The sequence below is a fragment of the Haemorhous mexicanus genome, chromosome 31, assembly GCF_027477595.1.
Source record: "Haemorhous mexicanus isolate bHaeMex1 chromosome 31, bHaeMex1.pri, whole genome shotgun sequence".
NCBI classification, from domain to species: Eukaryota; Metazoa; Chordata; class Aves; order Passeriformes; family Fringillidae; genus Haemorhous; species Haemorhous mexicanus.
Genome location: NC_082371.1, coordinates 3,921,792 through 3,939,877, shown reverse-complemented (window position 1 = coordinate 3,939,877; position 18,086 = coordinate 3,921,792). Strand labels below are relative to the sequence as shown.

The following is an 18,086-nucleotide window of genomic DNA, read 5'->3' as shown; positions in this document are numbered from 1 at the left end:
GGGTCTGGTTTTGTTGGGCTCTTCTGTGACGCACAGATTCACTCCATGGTGAAGTCTTCTGCCACTCTGGCCCCACACTGTCCAGTTCCTGACAGATGTTCCTGGAATCCATTCCTGGGTGCCACCCAGGCTATCAAAATATGACATGGCAGGAAGGACAAGATCGCTTGGGCAGTGGGATGTGCTGGGCTGGCACCTGGGGGATGCTGACTCAGGGAGGGGCAGGGGCTGCACAGCCCTGGTGTCAGCAGCAGCAGCAGCAAGGAGTGTCCCCTGTGCAGATTGGCCAGGGCGGAGCTGAGCAATGCCGGGGCTCCTATAAAAGCCCTGCCTGGGCCAGAGTGGACCAAGCACTGCCCTGGCCACCTTCTCCTCCTCAGGAACAAGGGTAAGTGTGCCAGAGCTTCTGCTCTGACTCTCTGCTCCAGCCCTGTCCCCTGAGGCTTGGGCCCATCCCTGGGCTGCTCTCCTGCCATGGCTGCCCTCTCTTGCAGAGCACCCACAGATCCCACTCCAAGATGTCCTGCTACGACCTGTGCCCACCCAGGACCAGCACGGAGCTGTGCCCACCCAGAACCAGCGTGGCTGTGCCCCAGCCCATCGCTGAGAGCTGCAACGAGCTGTGCGCCCGCCAGTGCCCCGACTCCTCTGCCTTCATCCAGCCACCGCCCGTGGTGGTCACCTTCCCCGGCCCCATCCTCAGCTCCTTCCCCCAGCAGGCCGTGGTGGGCTCCTCCGGAGCACCGGCCTTTGGCGGCTCCCTGGGGCTGGGCGGCCTCTACGGCGCCGGCGCCACCCAGGCCTCGGGGGGCCTCTGCACCTTTGGCAGAGCCTACGCTGCTCCCGCCTGCAGCCCTTGCGCCCTGCCCCGCTACAGCAAGAAGCTCTGGGACACCTGCGGGCCCTGCTAGAGCCACCAGCAACAGCCCCAAAGCCCCTGGGGCCGCCTCAGCCCAGCATGGAGAAGCTGAGCTCTGCACAAGCTGCCCTGGCCTCCTGCAGCCCGTGACACCCGGCCTGCCTGTGGCCTGCCCACCTTCCCTCTCCCTGCCTCTCCTGTCTTTATTGGTACAATAAAATTTTCCTGCATCCAATTCCTGTCTCTTTGCCTCTTTTGCCAAAACCAGGACATTATCAGGGATGCGGGTATTCCAAGAGTGGGAGGGGACATGGTGCTGCTGGAATAGCCAAGGGGAAAGGAAAGTTCAGGGGGAGGGAGAAGGTAAAAGAGATCAGAGAGAGGGATAGAGGAAGTAATATGGCAAAGAAAAAAAAACCAAAATGGAATCAGAATGAAAAGGTAGAGAATGTTGGGAAGGGGTTGGGTTTGGAGAAGGAGGAGAAGGAGGAAAAGGATGGGAAGGACGAGATGAACAAGGGGTCGGAGAAGTAAAATTAAGAGAAGGAGAAGAGGAAGGAGGATAAGAGGAGGAAAGAGGATGTGAAGAACAAAGACAAGAGGAAGGAGAAGGAGAAGAGGAAAGAGAAGATGAGAAACAAGGAGTAGGAGAAATATAAAGAAGGAAGACTTTATATTTCTTCCCTGTACATTAAATTTCCTTGCCATCGACTCCTTGGGGACGGCCAAGGAGTCGATGGCAAGGAAATTAAATGTACAGGGAAGAGTGATGGGGAAGACTCTGTCTGATTTCTGTCTGTGGTCTTTTAGCAGAGCCATGGTAGCACAGATGAGCTGGAGCTCTGGTAGCCTTTGCCCCAGGTTGGATTCCAGCTCCATGGCCGACCCCACTCGTGCCAACAAATCTGCAGGTCCATGAGAGCTCTGGGTCTCATGGCCAGCAAGCCGGGGGATCTGTCTGTCATCAGGCAGAGTGCTCCGAGGTCCTTGTCCTTGTCCTTGTCCTTGTCCTTGTCCTTCTTCCCCTTTTCCTGTTCCTTATCCTTCTCCTCTGACTCCTAAACTCAACAGTTCCCAATGCTAAACTTGTATCCTTCCATTTCCACTTTGATTTCATTTTCATCTCCACTTGAACCTCCACTGTCCCATACCCACTTCTGGGTAACCTTCCCCTTCCTCTCCCATGTTCCATTCTCCCATCACCCATTGGGGATGCTCTCCCGGCATCACCAATTCCTCTCCCACACTTGGAACTCCCCCAACCCCAGAGGTATCCATGAAACCAGAAAAAGAGGCAAAGAGAGAGGAGTTGGATGCAGGAAAACTTTATTGAACCAAGAAGGGCAGAGGAGGCAGGGAGAGGGAGGGTGGGCAGGCCCCAGGCAGGCCGGGTGTCACGGGCTGCAGGAGGCCAGGGCAGCTTGTGCAGAGCTCAGCTTCTCCATGCTGGGCTGAGGCGGCCCCAGGGGCTTTGGGGCTGTTGCTGGTGGCTCTAGCAGGGCCCGCAGGTGTCCCAGAGCTTCTTGCTGTAGCGGGGCAGGGCGCAAGGGCTGCAGGCGGGAGCAGCGTAGGCTCTGCCAAAGGTGCAGAGGCCCCCCGAGGCCTGGGTGGCGCCGGCGCCGTAGAGGCCGCCCAGCCCCAGGGAGCCGCCAAAGGCCGGTGCTCCGGAGGAGCCCACCACGGCCTGCTGGGGGAAGGAGCTGAGGATGGGGCCGGGGAAGGTGACCACCACGGGCGGTGGCTGGATGAAGGCAGAGGAGTCGGGGCACTGGCGGGCACACAGCTCGTTGCAGCTCTCAGCGATGGGCTGGGGCACAGCCACGCTGGTCCTGGGGGGGCACAGCTCCGTGCTGGTCCTGGGTGGGCACAGGTCGTAGCAGGACATCTTGGAGAGGGATCCGAGGGTGCTCTGCAAGAGAGGGCAGCCATGGCAGGAGAGCAGAGCAGGGCAGCACCCGAGCCACAGGGGCTGGGGCTGGAGCAGGGAGCCACGAGCAGAAGCTCTGGCACACTTACCCTTGTTGCCGAGGAGGAGAAGGTGGCCAGGGCAGTGCTTGGTCCACTCTGGCCCTGGAAGGGCTTTTATAGCAGCCCCGGCATTGTTCAGCTCCACCCTGGCCAATCTGCACAGGGGACACTCCCTGCTGCTGCTGCTGCTGCTGCTGCTGACACCAGGGTTGTACAGCCCCTGCCTCTCCCTGAGTCAGCATCCCCCAGGTGCCAGCCCAGCACATCCCGCTGCCCAAGCGATCTTGTCCTTCTTGCCGTGTCATATTTTGATAGCCTGGGTGGCACCCAGGAATGGATTCCAGGAACACCTGTCAGGGACTGGCACATCTTGGGCAGGGGTGGCAGAGGCATTCACCATGGAGGGGATCTCTGCATCACAAGAGTGCCCAACATTACCAGATCCCATGTGTTTGCCTTCATTTCCCCGGGAGTTCCATGACGCTGGGAACAGAAACTTCTCCTGTCAGGCCTTATTCATAGGGCAAAGAATAGAGATGTCCATCTGGCTCAGGCTGCTTCCAAACTTGCCCCACCCCTTTGGACCATTAAATGAATTCCTGGAGCCCATTCCAGTGTGCCATCTCTGCTATCAAGGATCTGACATGGCAGGAAGGACAAGATCACTTGGGCAGCGGGATGTGCTGGGCTGACACCTGGGGGATGCTGACTCAGGGAGGGGCAGGGGCTGCACAGCCCTGGTGTCAGCAGCAGCAGCAGCAGCAGGGAGTGTCCCCTGTGCAGATTGGCCAGGGCGAAGCTGAGCAATTCCAGGGCTCCTATAAAAGCCCTGCCTGGGCCAGAGTGGACCAAGCACTGCCCTGGCCGCCTTCTCCTCCTCGGCAACAAGGGTAAGTGTGCCAGAGCTTCTGCTCGTGGCTCCCTGCTCCAGCCCCAGCCCATCTGACTTGGGCTCTGCCCTGGGCTGCTCTCCTGCCATGGCTGCCCTCTCTTGCAGAGCACCCACAGATCCCACTCCAAGATGTCCTGCTACGACCTGTGCCCACCCAGGACCAGCACGGAGCTGTGCCCACCCAGGACCAGCGTGGCTGTGCCCCAGCCCATCGCTGAGAGCTGCAACGAGCTGTGCGCCCGCCAGTGCCCCGACTCCTCTGCCTTCATCCAGCCACCGCCCGTGGTGGTCACCTTCCCCGGCCCCATCCTCAGCTCCTTCCCCCAGCAGGCCGTGGTGGGCTCCTCCGGAGCACCGGCCTTTGGCGGCTCCCTGGGGCTGGGCGGCCTCTACGGCGCCGGCGCCACCCAGGCCTCGGGGGGCCTCTGCACCTTTGGCAGAGCCTACGCTGCTCCCGCCTGCAGCCCTTGCGCCCTGCCCCGCTACAGCAAGAAGCTCTGGGACACCTGCGGGCCCTGCTAGAGCCACCAGCAACAGCCCCAAAGCCCCTGGGGCCGCCTCAGCCCAGCATGGAGAAGCTGAGCTCTGCACAAGCTGCCCTGGCCTCCTGCAGCCCGTGACACCCGGCCTGCCTGGGGCCTGCCCACCCTCCCTCTCCCTGCCTCTCCTGCCCGTCTTGGTTCAATAAAGTTTTCCTGCATCCAATTCCTGTCTCTTTGCCTTTTTTTCCCAAGTAATGAAGACTCCTTGGGATGAGGAATTCTTGGAGTGGGAGGGGAAATGGTATTTCTGGGAAAACTGAAAATGGAAGGGGACAGCAACGGTAAAATAGAAGAAGGAATGTTTTATTGGAGGTTAAAGTGGAGAAGAAAATGGCATCAAAGTAGAAGTGGATGGGTATGAAGGAGAGAAGTGGGATTGCATCACGAAAGTTTAGGAAGGAGAAGGAGAAGGTCAAAGACAAGAACAACGAGAGGGATCTCTAAGTACTCTGCCTCCAGACATACAAATATCCTCTTGCTAGCCAATACACCAGGGGCCTTTATAGACTTCTGGCTATGCTGGCAATGAGTAGAATTTTCACCAGAGCCAGGAGCCATCCAGGGGCAAAGTCTCTCAGTGCTCCAGTGCCTCTGTATCAACCTTAGGTCTTCTAACGGACCATGGCCTGAAATGAGGGAGAAAGTTGCCCATCCCTACAATCTATACATTAAATTTCGGCCTCATCAGCTCCTTCTTTCTTTCTTTCTTTCTTTCTTTCTCTATCCCTTTCCCTTTCTCTTTCTTTCTCTTTCCCTTTCTCTGTCTCTTTCTCTTGCTCTTGGTCTCGCTCTCGCTCTTGCTTTTTCTTGTATTTCTTTGTCACCCGTTGTCTCGTTTTCGGATTCCTGTTCCCCGTCGCCTTCTCCTTTCATGTTCCCTCTACGCCAAAACCGCGCCACAGTACTTTATCTTCAGATTCCCTTTGCCTTTTGTATTAATTTTCTCCTCCACATCACCATCCTCTGTCCTCTTCCTCTTTATCTTTTTCATTCTCTTCCGTATGCAGTTTCCACAGCCTCAACAATCCTACAATAGCAATTCCCGTCCCAATTCTTGAACTCCCCCATTCCCAGGGGTATCCATAACTCCAGAAAAGGAGGAAAACAGACAGGAGAATTTTGATGCAGGAAAACTTTATTGAACCAGTGAGGGCAGGAGAGGCAGGGAGAGGGAGGGTGGGCAGGCCCCAGGCAGGCCGGGTGTCACGGGCTGCAGGAGGCCAGGGCAGCTTGTGCAGAGCTCAGCTTCTCCATGCTGGGCTGAGGCGGCCCCAGGGGCTTTGGGGCTGTTGCTGGTGGCTCTAGCAGGGCCCGCAGGTGTCCCAGAGCTTCTTGCTGTAGCGGGGCAGGGCGCAAGGGCTGCAGGCGGGAGCAGCGTAGGCTCTGCCAAAGGTGCAGAGGCCCCCCGAGGCCTGGGTGGCGCCGGCGCCGTAGAGGCCGCCCAGCCCCAGGGAGCCGCCAAAGGCCGGTGCTCCGGAGGAGCCCACCACGGCCTGCTGGGGGAAGGAGCTGAGGATGGGGCCGGGGAAGGTGACCACCACGGGCGGTGGCTGGATGAAGGCAGAGGAGTCGGGGCACTGGCGGGCGCACAGCTCGTTGCAGCTCTCAGCGATGGGCTGGGGCACAGCCACGCTGGTCCTGGGGGGGCACAGCTCCGTGCTGGTCCTGGGGGGGCACAGGTCGTAGCAGGACATCTTGGAGAGGGATCCGAGGGTGCTCTGCAAGAGAGGGCAGCCATGGCAGGAGAGCAGACCAGGGCAGCGCCCAAGCCACAGGGCCAGGGTGCCAGGGAGCCGTGAGCAGAAGCTCTGGCACACTTACCCTTGTTCCTGAGGAGGAGAAGGTGGCCAGGGCAGTGCTTGGTCCAGTCTTGCCCAGGTAGGGCTTTTATAGCAGCCCTGGCATTGCTCATCTCCAGCCCGGCCAATCTGCACGGGGACACTCCCTGCTGCTGCTGCTGCTGCTGCTGCTACTGCTGCTGCTGCTGCTGACACCAGGGCTGTGCAGCCCCTGCCCCTCCCTGAGTCAGCATCCCCCAGGTGCCAGCCCAGCACATCCCGCTGCCCAAGCGATCTTGTCCTTCCTGCCACGTCAGATCCTTGATAAACAGAATGGCACCAAGGAATGGGATCCAGGAACAAATTTAGGGTCCAAAGGGGTGGGGCTGGGGTGGAATTAGTCCGGGCCATATGGACATCTCTCCTCTTTGCCCTACAAAGATCTGGCCTGACAGGAGTTTGTTTTGAACCCAGCCTTGTGGTACCCTTGGGGCACTGACGGCAAACAGATGGGGTCTGGTTCTGTTGGGCTCTTCTGTGATGCACAGATTCACTCCATGGTGAAGTCTTCTGCCACTGTGGCCCCACACACTCCAGTCCCTGACAGATGTTCCTGGAATCCATTCCTGAATACCACCCAGGCTATCAAAATATGACATGGCAGGAAAGACAAGATCACTTGGACAGCGGGATGTGCTGGGCTGGCACCTGGGGGATGCTGACTCAGGGAGGGGCAGGGGCTGCACAGCTCTGGTGTCAGCACCAGCAGCAGCAGGGAGTGTCCCCTGTGCAGATTGGCCAGGGCGGAGCTGAGCAATGCTGGGGCTGCTATAAAAGCCCTACCTGGGCAGGAGTGGACCAAGCACTGCCCTGGCCACCTTCTCCTCCTCAGGAACAAGGGTAAGTGGGCCAGAGCTTCTGCTCACGGCTCCCTGCTCCAGCCCCAGCCCCTGTGGCTCGGGTGTTGCCCTGGTCTGCTCTCCTGCCATGGCTGCCCTCTCTTGCAGAGCACCCACAGATCCCACTCCAAGATGTCCTGCTACGACCTGTGCCCACCCAGGACCAGCACGGAGCTGTGCCCCCCCAGGACCAGCGTGGCTGTGCCCCAGCCCATTGCTGAGAGCTGCAACGAGCTGTGCGCCCGCCAGTGCCCCGACTCCTCTGCCTTCATCCAGCCACCGCCCGTGGTGGTCACCTTCCCCGGCCCCATCCTCAGCTCCTTCCCCCAGCAGGCCGTGGTGGGCTCCTCCGGAGCACCGGCCTTTGGCGGCTCCCTGGGGCTGGGCGGCCTCTACGGCGCCGGCGCCACCCAGGCCTCGGGGGGCCTCTGCACCTTTGGCAGAGCCTACGCTGCTCCCGCCTGCAGCCCTAGCGCCCTGCCCCGCTACAGCAAGAAGCTCTGGGACACCTGCGGGCCCTGCTAGAGCCACCAGCAACAGCCCCAAAGCCCCTGGGGCCGCCTCAGCCCAGCATGGAGAAGCTGAGCTCTGCACAAGCTGCCCTGGCCTCCTGCAGCCCGTGACACCCGGCCTGCCTGGGGCCTGCCCACCCTCCCTCTCCCTGCCTCTCCTGCCCTTCTTGGTTCAATAAAGTTTTCCTGCATCAAAATTCTCCTGTCTGTTTTCCTCCTTTTCTGGAGTTATGGATACCCCTGGGAATGGGTGAGTTCCAAAATTGGGACTGATATTGCTATTGTAGGATTGTTGAGGCTGTGGAAACTGCATACGGAAGAGGATGGAAAAAGATAAAGAGGAAGAGGACAGAGGATGGTGTTGTGGAGGAGAAAATTAATACAAAAGGCAAAGGGAATCTGAAGATAAAGTACTGTGGCGCGGTTTTGGCATAGAGGGAACATGAAAGGAGAAGGCGACGGGGAACAGGAATCCGAAAACGAGACAACGGGTGACAAAGAAATACAAGAAAAAGCAAGAGCGAGAGCGAGACCAAGAGCAAGAGAAAGAGACAGAGAAAGGGAAAGAGAAAGAAAGAGAAAGGGAAAGGGATAGAGAAAGAAAGAAAGAAAGAAAGAAAGAAGGAGCTGATGAGGCCGAAATTTAATGTATAGATTGTAGGGATGGGCAACTTTCTCCCTCATTTCAGGCCATGGTCCATTAGAAGACCTAAGGTTGATACAGAGGCACTGGAGCACTGACAGACTTTGCCCCTGGATGGCTCCTGGCTCTGGTGAAAATTCTACTCATTGCCAGCATAGCCAGAAGTCTATAAAGGCCCCTGGTGTATTGGCTAGCAAGAGGATACTTGTATGTCTGGAGTCAGAGTGCTTAGAGATCCCTCTCATTGTTCTTGTCTTTGACCTTCTCCTTCTCCTTCCTAAACTTTCGTGATGCAATCCCACTTCTCTCCTTCATACCCATCCACTTCTACTTTGATGCCATTTTCTTCTCCACTTTAACCTCCAATAAAACATTCCTTCTTCTATTTTACCGTTGCTGTCCACTTCCATTTTCAGTTTTCCCAGAAATACCATTTCCCCACCCACTCCAAGAATTCCTCACTCCCAAGGAGTCTTCATTACTTGGGAAAAAAAGGCAAAGAGACAGGAATTGGATGCAGGAAAACTTTATTGAATCAATAAAGGCAGGAGAGGCAGGGAGAGGGAGGGTGGGCAGGCCCCAGGCAGGCCGGGTGTCACGGGCTGCAGGAGGCCAGGGCAGCTTGTGCAGAGCTCAGCTTCTCCATGCTGGGCTGAGGCGGCCCCAGGGGCTTTGGGGCTGTTGCTGGTGGCTCTAGCAGGGCCCGCAGGTGTCCCAGAGCTTCTTGCTGTAGCGGGGCAGGGCGCAAGGGCTGCAGGCGGGAGCAGCGTAGGCTCTGCCAAAGGTGCAGAGGCCCCCCGAGGCCTGGGTGGCGCCGGCGCCGTAGAGGCCGCCCAGCCCCAGGGAGCCGCCAAAGGCCGGTGCTCCGGAGGAGCCCACCACGGCCTGCTGGGGGAAGGAGCTGAGGATGGGGCCGGGGAAGGTGACCACCACGGGCGGTGGCTGGATGAAGGCAGAGGAGTCGGGGCACTGGCGGGCGCACAGCTCGTTGCAGCTCTCAGCGATGGGCTGGGGCACAGCCACGCTGGTTCTGGGTGGGCACAGCTCTGTGCTGGTCTTTGGGGGGCACAGGTCGTAGCAGGACATCTTGGAGAGGGATCCGAGGGTGCTCTGCAAGAGAGGGCAGCCATGGCAGGAGAGCAGCCCAGGGATGGGCCCAAGCCTCAGGGGACAGGGCTGGAGCAGAGAGTCAGAGCAGAAGCTCTGGCACACTTACCCTTGTTCCTGAGGAGGAGAAGGTGGCCAGGGCAGTGCTTGGTCCAGTCTGGCCCAAGCAGGGCTTTTATAGGAGCCCCAGCATTGCTCAGCTCCGCCCTGGCCAATCCGCACAGGGGACACTCCCTGCTGCTGCTGCTGCTGACACCAGGGCTGTGCAGCCCCTGCCTCTCCCTGAGTCAGCATCCCCCAGGTGCCAGCCCAGCACATCCCACTGCCCAAGCGATCTTGTCCTTCCTGCCATGTCATATTTTGATAGCCTGGGTGGTACTCAGGAATGGATTCCAGGAACATCTGTCAGGGACTGGAGTGTGTGGGGCCAGAGTGGCAGAAGACTTCACCATAGAGTGAATCTGAGCATCACAGAAAAGCCCAACAGAACCAGACCCCATCTGTTTGCTGTCAGTGGCCCAAGGGTACCACAAGGCTGATTTCAAAAAAAACTCCTGTCAGGCCAGATCTTTGTAGGGCAAAGAGGAGAGATGTCCATATGGCCCGGACTAATTCCACCCCAGCCCCACCCCTTTGGACCCTAAAGATATTCCTGGATCCCATTCCTTGGTGCCATTCTGTTTATCAAGGATCTGACGTGGCAGGAAGGACAAGATCGCTTGGGCAGCGGGATGTGCTGGGCTGGCACCTGGGGGACGCTGACTCAGGGACGGGCAGGGGCTGCACAGCCCTGGTGTCAGCAGCAGCAGCAGCAGGGAGTGTCCCCTGTGCAGATTGGCCAGGCTGGAGCTGAGCAATGCCAGGGCTGCTATAAAAGCCTTTCCAGGGCCAGAGTGCACCAAGCACTGCCCTGGCTGCCTTCTCCTCCTCAGGAACAAGGGTAAGTGTGCCAGAGCTTCTGCTCGTGGCGCCCTGCTCCAGCCCTAGCGCCTTTGGATTGGGCCCATCCATGGGCTGCACTCCTGCCATGGCTGTTCACTTTTGCAGAGCACCCTCGCATCCCACTCCAAGATGTCCTGCTACGACCTGTGCCCACCCAGAACCAGCACGGAGCTGTGCCCCCCCAGGACCAGCGTGGCTGTGCCCCAGCCCATCGCTGAGAGCTGCAACGAGCTGTGCGCCCGCCAGTGCCCCGACTCCTCTGCCTTCATCCAGCCACCGCCCGTGGTGGTCACCTTCCCCGGCCCCATCCTCAGCTCCTTCCCCCAGCAGGCCGTGGTGGGCTCCTCCGGAGCACCGGCCTTTGGCGGCTCCCTGGGGCTGGGCGGCCTCTACGGCGCCGGCGCCACCCAGGCCTCGGGGGGCCTCTGCACCTTTGGCAGAGCCTACGCTGCTCCCGCCTGCAGCCCTAGCGCCCTGCCCCGCTACAGCAGGAAGCTCTGGGACACCTGCGGGCCCTGCTAGAGCCACCAGCAACAGCCCCACAGCCCCTGGGGCCGCCTCAGCCCAGCATGGAGAAGCTGAGCTCTGCACAAGCTGCCCTGGCCTCCTGCAGCCCGTGACACCCGGCCTGCCTGGGGCCTGCCCACCCTCCCTCTCCCTGCCTCCTCTGCCCTTCTTGGTTCAATAAAGTTTTCCTGCATCCAATTCCTGTCTCGTTGCCTGCTTTTCCCAAGTAATGAAGTACCTTGGGAGTGGGGAATTCTGGGAGTGGGTGGGGAAATGGTGTTTCACAGGACAACTGAAAATTGAAGGGGACAGTAACGGTAAAATAGAATTGGGCATGTTACATTGAATGTTGAACTGAGAAGAAAACGGCATGAAATTGGAAGTTGATGGATATGAAGGGGAGAAGTGGGAATGTTTCACGGAAGGATAAGAGGAAGTAGAAGGACAAGGACAAAGACAATAGTAAGGACAAAGGGCTCTGAGTAATCTGCCTTAAAACAGAAAAATCCCCTGCTCGCAATCCACAATACCAGGGTCATTTACAGTCCTGCTGCCATGCTGGCGATGAGTATGATTGTCCCCAGCCCTGGGACAATCCAGGGCAAAGGCTGTAAGAGCTCCAGTACCTCTATATCAAACTCACCTTCGACTAAAGGGCCAGGGACTGAAATCAGAGAGGAACTGGGCCATCATTATGCCCAATACGTTAGATTTCCCTGTCATCAGCTGATTGTCTCTTTATTTCTCTTTCTCTCTTTCTCTTTCTCTTTCTCTTTCTCTTTCTCTTTCTCTTTCTCTTTCTCTTTCTCTTTCTCCTTCTCCTTCTCCTTCTCTTTCTCTTTCTCCTCTTTCTCTTTCTCTTTCTCTTTCTCCTTCTCTGTCTCTTTCTCTTTCTCTTTTTTATATCTTTTGTCACCTTGAATATCACATGCTCATTCACGTTCTCCTTCTCCTTCTTCTCCTTCTCCTTTTTCTCCTTTTTCTCCTTCTTCTCCTTCTCCTTCTCCTTCTCCTTCTCCTTCTCCTTCTCCTTCTCCTTCTCCTTCTCCTTCTCCTTCTCCTTCTCCTTCTCCTTCTCCATCTCCTTTTGTTCTTCCCTCCAAGGCAAACTTTTCACACAGTACTTTATCTTCTGATTCACTTTCCTCTTTGATTTAATTTTGTTCTCTACATTTCCCTGTTCTGACCTCTTCCCACTTATCTTTTACCATCAACTTCCCCTTCTGTTTTCCACAGGCCAAACCATTGTGCAAAACGATTTCCCATACAAGTTTGGAACTCCCCCCTGCCGGGGTCTTCCTGGTTTGGCAAAAGAGGCAAAGAGACAGGAATTGGATGCAGGAAAATTTTATTGAACCAAGAAGGGCAGGGGAGGCAAGGAGAGGGAGGGTGGGCAGGCCCCAGGCAGGCCGGGTGTCACGGGCTGCAGGAGGCCAGGGCAGCTTGTGCAGAGCTCAGCTTCTCCATGCTGGGCTGAGGCGGCCCCAGGGGCTTTGGGGCTGTTGCTGGTGGCTCTAGCAGGGCCCGCAGGTGTCCCAGAGCTTCTTGCTGTAGCGGGGCAGGGCGCAAGGGCTGCAGGCGGGAGCAGCGTAGGCTCTGCCAAAGGTGCAGAGGCCCCCTGAGGCCTGGGTGGCGCCGGCGCCGTAGAGGCCGCCCAGCCCCAGGGAGCCGCCAAAGGCCGGTGCTCCGGAGGAGCCCACCACGGCCTGCTGGGGGAAGGAGCTGAGGATGGGGCCGGGGAAGGTGACCACCACGGGCGGTGGCTGGATGAAGGCAGAGGAGTCGGGGCACTGGCGGGCGCACAGCTCGTTGCAGCTCTCAGCGATGGGCTGGGGCACAGCCACGCTGGTCCTGGGGGGGCACAGCTCCGTGCTGGTCCTGGGTGGGCACAGGTCGTAGCAGGACATCTTGGAGAGGGATCCGAGGGTGCTCTGCAAGAGAGGGCAGCCATGGCAGGAGAGCGGCCCATGGATGGGCCCAAGCCCCATGGGCCAGGGCTGGAGCAGAGAGTCAGAGCAGAAGCTCTGGCACACTTACCCTTGTTCCTGAGGAGGAGAAGGTGGCCAGGGCAGTGCTTGGTCCACTCTGGCCCAGGCAGGGCTTTTATAGGAGCCCCGGCATTGCTCAGCTCCGCCCTGGCCAATCTGCGCAGGGGACACTCCCTGCTGCTGCTGCTGCTGCTGCTGCTGACACCAGGGCTGTGTGTCCCCTGCCCCTCCCTGAGTCAGCATCCCCCAGGTGCCAGCCCAGCACATCCCGCTGCCCAAGCGATCTTGTCCTTTCTTCTACGTGAGGGACTTGATAGCAGGGATTGCACCCATGAATGGGCTACTGATTGGCCCGCCTGTAGCTGAGCAATGCCGGCGCTGCTATAAAAGCCCTGCCTGGGCCAGAGTGGACCAAGCACTGCCCTGGCCACCTTCTCCTCCTCAGGAACAAGGGTAAGTGTGCCAGCGCTGCTGCTCACGGCTGCCTGGCACCCTAGCCCTGTGGCTAAGTGCTGCCCTGGGCTGCTCTCCTGCCATGGCTGCCCTCTCTTGCAGAGCACCCTCGGATCCCTCTCCAAGATGTCCTGCTACGACCTGTGCCCACCCAGGACCAGCACGGAGCTGTGCCCCCCCAGGACCAGCGTGGCTGTGCCCCAGCCCATCGCTGAGAGCTGCAACGAGCTGTGCGCCCGCCAGTGCCCCGACTCCTCTGCCTTCATCCAGCCACCGCCCGTGGTGGTCACCTTCCCCGGCCCCATCCTCAGCTCCTTCCCCCAGCAGGCCGTGGTGGGCTCCTCCGGAGCACCGGCCTTTGGCGGCTCCCTGGGGCTGGGCGGCCTCTACGGCGCCGGCGCCACCCAGGCCTCGGGGGGCCTCTGCACCTTTGGCAGAGCCTACGCTGCTCCCGCCTGCAGCCCTTGCGCCCTGCCCCGCTACAGCAAGAAGCTCTGGGACACCTGCGGGCCCTGCTAGATTCATCCCAGAGCCTTTTTCATATGTCACCAGTGGAGGAATATAGATTTTGTTCGTCAGAATTGTTGCTGCCATTACTCTTTCCTTTAAAACTTTTCTTATGTTAACTATTTTACTTTGTCTCCAGTTTGAAGATCTAATCCCTAATTCTGTGTTTTGTGAATTTATTATGTATAACAATGTCATTGCTCTTTCCTTATCTTTGATCTTTTTTGTTTATTTTGGTAATATCCACCCCATGTCATATTTGCATTTTTTAGCTCTGCTTCTTGACAACTGCATGAGTTAAAAACTTTGGCTTTATTTTTTCGATTCTCTTTGTACCTGCTGTTTATCCATGTTTTTCTTTGTGCTCTAGGTGATTTATCCAAGTTGTTCCTTCAATAAATCTTTTATGCATCGAATTTTTGTGTTTTCATCTTCTTTTATTTTAAATTATGCTGAATACTCACTCGAGGTCTTACCTGCTCCTAACAGAGCTATTCAACTTGACCATTTCTGCTTGCTTAAATCTCTTGAGAGCCACTGGTGAGGGCCTGGGAGTGCTGGAGCCACTCTGAGAGGATCAGCCTGCCCTGGATGACACAAAAGGGAAAGTGAGAGCAGGGCAGGGCCCGGCCTGGCCAAACCCAGCGGCTACCAACGATCTGATCAGGGCTGAGGTGCTTGGCAGCTCCTCCCTGCTTTGGGCGCTGTTACTCAGCCCTGGGACATGCAAGGGCTACAAAACAACAAAACAGGGAGCAGAGATCGTGGCTCAGTGCTTCCCAAGGGCTCTCACAGCCCTTGTTGCTCAGAAAATCTGCGCTTAGATTTTGTGGTTTTTTTCCTCACAGGAACCCTCCAAATAAATTTTGTAGTCTTGTAGTCCAGGGAGTGCTGAATTCGGGGTGTTTTTAATCCAAAGTGGAGAGAGGCAGTCACAGAATCATGGAATGGTTTGGGTGGGAAGGGATCTTAAAATCATCTCGTTCCACGCCCTGCCATGGGCAGGGACACCTTCCACCACCCCAGGTTGCTGCAAGCCCTGTCCAGCCTGACCTTGGATGCTGCCAGGGATGGGACAGCCATGGAATATCCCGTGCCAGGGCATCTCCATGCTCACAGCAGGGAATTTATCCCCAAAACTGCATCTAAACCTCCTCCCTGTCAGTCTGAACCCATTTCCCCTTGTCCTGGCTCTCCATCCCTCGGGAATTGTCTCTCCCTGTGTTTCTTGTAGCCCCTTCAGGCCCTGCACGGCCACAGGGAGGTCAGCTCAGAGCTTCCCCTTCTCCAAACAGAATTATCCCAGTTCTCTCAGCCTTCCCACCCAGCAGAGCTGCTCCATCCCTCGGATCATCCTGGAGCCTCCTCTGGGCTCTCCCCAGCAGCTCCAGGTCCTCCCTGGGCTGGGATCCAGGGCAGCTCTGCAGGTGAGGTCTCACCTGAGCAGGACAGATCTCCCCTGCTGCCCACGGGGATTTTGATGCAGCCCAAGAGAAATCAAGGAGTTGGGTTTGAAGTGAGTTTGTGCCAGGGATGAGGCACAACTTGCTCTGACTGTCAGATTTTTGTAAAATATAAATCAAGGCAAGGAAATCCACCCCAGGCTGGGAGACGTGGGAACCACTCCAAGCCCTTTCTGTGCTTGGAGAATAATTTTTGTCCTTCCCCTGCAGCAAATACAGGGAAAATTGTTGGGGCAACAAACAAAACACAAACCTAAACCCAAATCCTTTTTCACCTACAGAGAAAATGAAAACATTGGTGGGAACCTGGACCACAACAACCAATCTTCAGCGTAGGAATTCAGAGCAGATCTCTGGGGGGATTTCTCAGGAGTTACAAGAAGGGTCTGTAAAATGCACTGGATACAGGTGAAAAACTAAAAGTTGTGCTCTGAAAAATCACCAAAAAAAGGTATATAATCACAAAGATTTATTTTTAAATTGAAAATATAGCTTGAAATAAGGCAAACACAGCAAAAGTGGAATGTTAAACTCACAGACGATTCAACCATGGATATGGAAAGGATGTTTTTTTAAAGAAGGAAAAGAAGAGCTGCATTAATTATTAACCCTTGACTTCCAATGGCACAAATAATGATTTAATTAAAGTAATGGCAGGCACCACCTTGTTTCCTGCAGATTAAAGCAGCTGGGGTTGTGTAAGAGTGAAATGTCTAAATCACTCATGTCATACAACACCGAACAGTAGCTGGGTTGAACAGCAGATAATGAATGCTTGTGAAATCATTACAAAGTATTTTTCTCAAGAAGGGCCAGAACACTCTTGATAAGAGATTGCACCTGAGACACTAAAGAAAAACCTTGATCTGCCTCTTGATTTTTCCTCAATATTGGAATCACAGGACTTGATATGGGAACATTCAGCACCATTGACCCCTTTAAAACTGAATTTCATTTCCCACTAAAACCTTTTTAGTTAAACAAAGTGATTTTTATCTGGGATTGATTCCAAACCTTCCTCTCAATGGAAAATTATTGGGGAATTGCTGAGTGTCCTGGATGATCTCAGCAGATATTCATGACCCCTCAAATCCATCTCTGACCATCAAGGTCTCTTTAATTAAGGGTGGAAAACACATTTATTCCTGCGTAGTTCTGGAATAAGCTGGTTTCTGCTTCTAATTAATTTATCAGATAATTTTAAAGGGCTGTTAAGGAAAAATGTCCATGTCAGCCAAAGATGAGTCTTACAAAATCTTGGAGCAGACAAGCTCATGACAAGGTTGTAAAGGAAGAAGCAACATGTGGAGTCAGCTTAATGAACATGGTAATTCCAGTGAGGTCACTCTAATGATGCCAGGAGTTGCCAGCGCCGATTAAGACCCAAGATTAAAGAAATCAGGATGGTGAAACTCCGACATCACACGATAGGAGAATGTGAATGAAATCAGAACTGCCACAAACTCCAAACTTTTGTGACTCAAAGCTGGTAAACAATTTATTTCAGGCAGAACCCCCACTCTAAGCAAGATTCCAAGCCCTCAGGAATGTTGGGATCCTCTATATAAGCTCCAGTGCCTGGGTCCATCCAGACACTTCTCGCAGTTCATTCGCCTTGAGGAGCTTAGTGAGTATGAATTTTGAATTTCTTTCTATTTATTTAATCAGAGCTTGTACCAGAGCAGTTGTAGGAGATTCCTTTAGGAATGCTGAGATTTAGAACAGCTTTACATCTTTTCTGTCTGGAATTACTCTTAATGAAACCAGTGGGAAATGTGGGATTTGGCAGTTCCCAAATCTTTGGGAGTCCCCAGATCTTCCCAACTTCCCAACTTTGGGGAAATTCATGGGAGATGGGACTGGGGTTTTTATATTGTTCTACAGGGTAGGCATTTCCAAAAGCTGAATGATACAACCATGTGGGGCCAGTACAAAGATCAATCTGTGAGGTCTGGTCATTCTAGGGATGGTTTTAAACAGGAATTTTTTTATGAAGGTGCTCAGTGCATGTTCACCATGACGGTCAAGGCTGAACATAAACCACAACGCAGTGATTTCACTCATGTTGAAAATTTCTCTCATCAGCCTCAGAGTTTTTATAGTGTTTACATCTCGATCTGTCACAAACCAACCGTGAGCCCAGCAAGATGTCCTGCTATGACCCCTAGGCCGGGGCAGACAGAGCCAGGCTGGGCACAGGGATGGGGGCAGGGATTGTGAGGTCTGGGGCTGCAGGGTACAGGGCCAGCACTGGGCAGGGTGGGCAAGACTGTGTGACTTTGGTCAGTCAGGGTTTGTGGCAAGTCTGAGAACAAGCCACTGCTGGAGTGGGAGATCTCCATGTTTGTTCTAAGCCCGGATTTTCTGAATTTCCTTACAGCCTCATCTCTTTAAAGCCAAGATGTCCTGCTACGACCTGTGCCCCCCAAAGACCAGCGTGGCTGTGCCCCAGCCCATTGCTGAGAGCTGCAACGAGCTGTGCGCCCGCCAGTGCCCCGACTCCTCTGCCTTCATCCAGCCACCGCCCGTGGTGGTCACCTTCCCCGGCCCCATCCTCAGCTCCTTCCCCCAGCAGGCCGTGGTGGGCTCCTCCGGAGCACCGGCCTTTGGCGGCTCCCTGGGGCTGGGCGGCCTCTACGGCGCCGGCGCCACCCAGGCCTCGGGGGGCCTCTGCACCTTTGGCAGAGCCTACGCTGCTCCCGCCTGCAGCCCTTGCGCCCTGCCCCGCTACAGCAAGAAGCTCTGGGACACCTGCGGGCCCTGCTAGAGCCACCAGCAACAGCCCCAAAGCTCCTGTGGCCACCTCAGCCCAGCATGGAGAAGCTGAGCTCTGCACAAGCTGCCCTGGCCTCCTGCAGCCTGTGACACCGGCCTGCCTGGGGCCTGCCCACCCTCCCTCTCCCTGCCTCTCCTGCCCTTCTTGGTTCAATAAAGTTTTCCTGCATCCAATTCCTGTCTCTTTGCCTTTTTTTCCCAAATGACAAAGACCCAAGGGCCTTGGCCAAGTGAGGAACTCCAAGCATCTC

General features: G+C 56.0%; 10 protein-coding genes and 1 long non-coding RNA gene across 11 annotated transcripts; 6 read left to right on the top strand and 5 right to left on the bottom strand.

Annotated features, from left to right (window-relative positions):
* Positions 1-250: 250 nt before the first annotated feature.
* On the top strand, positions 251-1,094 carry LOC132340221 (scale keratin-like). Its single transcript, XM_059871083.1, has 2 exons — positions 251-388; positions 495-1,094. The coding sequence occupies exon 2, from the start codon at positions 519-521 to the stop codon at positions 909-911; it is 393 nt and encodes a 130-aa protein (XP_059727066.1). The 5' UTR covers positions 251-388; positions 495-518; the 3' UTR covers positions 912-1,094.
* On the bottom strand, positions 916-18,008 carry LOC132340260 (uncharacterized). Its single transcript, XR_009489828.1, has 2 exons — positions 17,952-18,008; positions 916-1,036 (listed from the first exon to the last, which is right to left on the bottom strand). It is a non-coding gene; the product is annotated as an uncharacterized LOC132340260 (long non-coding RNA).
* LOC132340216 (scale keratin-like) lies at positions 2,169-3,024 on the bottom strand. The gene is made up of 2 exons (XM_059871076.1): positions 2,876-3,024; positions 2,169-2,768 (listed from the first exon to the last, which is right to left on the bottom strand). Exon 2 carries the CDS (start codon positions 2,742-2,744, stop codon positions 2,352-2,354), a length of 393 nt encoding a protein of 130 aa, XP_059727059.1. The 5' UTR covers positions 2,745-2,768; positions 2,876-3,024; the 3' UTR covers positions 2,169-2,351.
* LOC132340224 (scale keratin-like) lies at positions 3,825-4,424 on the top strand. Its single transcript, XM_059871086.1, has one exon. The coding sequence runs from the start codon at positions 3,849-3,851 to the stop codon at positions 4,239-4,241; it is 393 nt and encodes a 130-aa protein (XP_059727069.1). The 5' UTR covers positions 3,825-3,848; the 3' UTR covers positions 4,242-4,424.
* Positions 5,379-6,147, bottom strand: LOC132340217 (scale keratin-like). Its single transcript, XM_059871077.1, has 2 exons — positions 6,083-6,147; positions 5,379-5,979 (listed from the first exon to the last, which is right to left on the bottom strand). Exon 2 carries the CDS (start codon positions 5,953-5,955, stop codon positions 5,563-5,565), a length of 393 nt encoding a protein of 130 aa, XP_059727060.1. The 5' UTR covers positions 5,956-5,979; positions 6,083-6,147; the 3' UTR covers positions 5,379-5,562.
* On the top strand, positions 6,894-7,647 carry LOC132340222 (scale keratin-like). Its single transcript, XM_059871084.1, has 2 exons — positions 6,894-6,939; positions 7,047-7,647. The coding sequence occupies exon 2, from the start codon at positions 7,071-7,073 to the stop codon at positions 7,461-7,463; it is 393 nt and encodes a 130-aa protein (XP_059727067.1). The 5' UTR covers positions 6,894-6,939; positions 7,047-7,070; the 3' UTR covers positions 7,464-7,647.
* Positions 8,604-9,196, bottom strand: LOC132340249 (scale keratin-like). Its single transcript, XM_059871119.1, has one exon. The coding sequence runs from the start codon at positions 9,177-9,179 to the stop codon at positions 8,787-8,789; it is 393 nt and encodes a 130-aa protein (XP_059727102.1). The 5' UTR covers positions 9,180-9,196; the 3' UTR covers positions 8,604-8,786.
* Positions 10,105-10,847, top strand: LOC132340225 (scale keratin-like). Its single transcript, XM_059871087.1, has 2 exons — positions 10,105-10,140; positions 10,248-10,847. Exon 2 carries the CDS (start codon positions 10,272-10,274, stop codon positions 10,662-10,664), a length of 393 nt encoding a protein of 130 aa, XP_059727070.1. The 5' UTR covers positions 10,105-10,140; positions 10,248-10,271; the 3' UTR covers positions 10,665-10,847.
* On the bottom strand, positions 11,981-12,817 carry LOC132340213 (scale keratin-like). The gene is made up of 2 exons (XM_059871073.1): positions 12,687-12,817; positions 11,981-12,580 (listed from the first exon to the last, which is right to left on the bottom strand). Exon 2 carries the CDS (start codon positions 12,554-12,556, stop codon positions 12,164-12,166), a length of 393 nt encoding a protein of 130 aa, XP_059727056.1. The 5' UTR covers positions 12,557-12,580; positions 12,687-12,817; the 3' UTR covers positions 11,981-12,163.
* On the top strand, positions 12,953-14,013 carry LOC132340214 (scale keratin-like). Its single transcript, XM_059871074.1, has 2 exons — positions 12,953-13,090; positions 13,193-14,013. Exon 2 carries the CDS (start codon positions 13,217-13,219, stop codon positions 13,607-13,609), a length of 393 nt encoding a protein of 130 aa, XP_059727057.1. The 5' UTR covers positions 12,953-13,090; positions 13,193-13,216; the 3' UTR covers positions 13,610-14,013.
* Positions 17,435-18,009, top strand: LOC132340231 (scale keratin-like). The gene has a single exon (XM_059871094.1). It carries the CDS (start codon positions 17,462-17,464, stop codon positions 17,825-17,827), a length of 366 nt encoding a protein of 121 aa, XP_059727077.1. The 5' UTR covers positions 17,435-17,461; the 3' UTR covers positions 17,828-18,009.
* The last annotated feature ends 77 nt before the right edge of the window (positions 18,010-18,086 follow it).

Coding starts and splice junctions, on each gene's coding strand:
- LOC132340222 (XM_059871084.1), top strand. CDS start 7,071: ATGTCCTGCTACGACCTGTGCCCACCCAGGACCAGCACGGAGCTGTGC.
- LOC132340224 (XM_059871086.1), top strand. CDS start 3,849: ATGTCCTGCTACGACCTGTGCCCACCCAGGACCAGCACGGAGCTGTGC.
- LOC132340213 (XM_059871073.1), bottom strand. CDS start 12,556: ATGTCCTGCTACGACCTGTGCCCACCCAGGACCAGCACGGAGCTGTGC.
- LOC132340225 (XM_059871087.1), top strand. CDS start 10,272: ATGTCCTGCTACGACCTGTGCCCACCCAGAACCAGCACGGAGCTGTGC.
- LOC132340249 (XM_059871119.1), bottom strand. CDS start 9,179: ATGTCCTGCTACGACCTGTGCCCCCCAAAGACCAGCACAGAGCTGTGC.
- LOC132340214 (XM_059871074.1), top strand. CDS start 13,217: ATGTCCTGCTACGACCTGTGCCCACCCAGGACCAGCACGGAGCTGTGC.
- LOC132340217 (XM_059871077.1), bottom strand. CDS start 5,955: ATGTCCTGCTACGACCTGTGCCCCCCCAGGACCAGCACGGAGCTGTGC.
- LOC132340216 (XM_059871076.1), bottom strand. CDS start 2,744: ATGTCCTGCTACGACCTGTGCCCACCCAGGACCAGCACGGAGCTGTGC.
- LOC132340221 (XM_059871083.1), top strand. CDS start 519: ATGTCCTGCTACGACCTGTGCCCACCCAGGACCAGCACGGAGCTGTGC.
- LOC132340231 (XM_059871094.1), top strand. CDS start 17,462: ATGTCCTGCTACGACCTGTGCCCCCCAAAGACCAGCGTGGCTGTGCCC.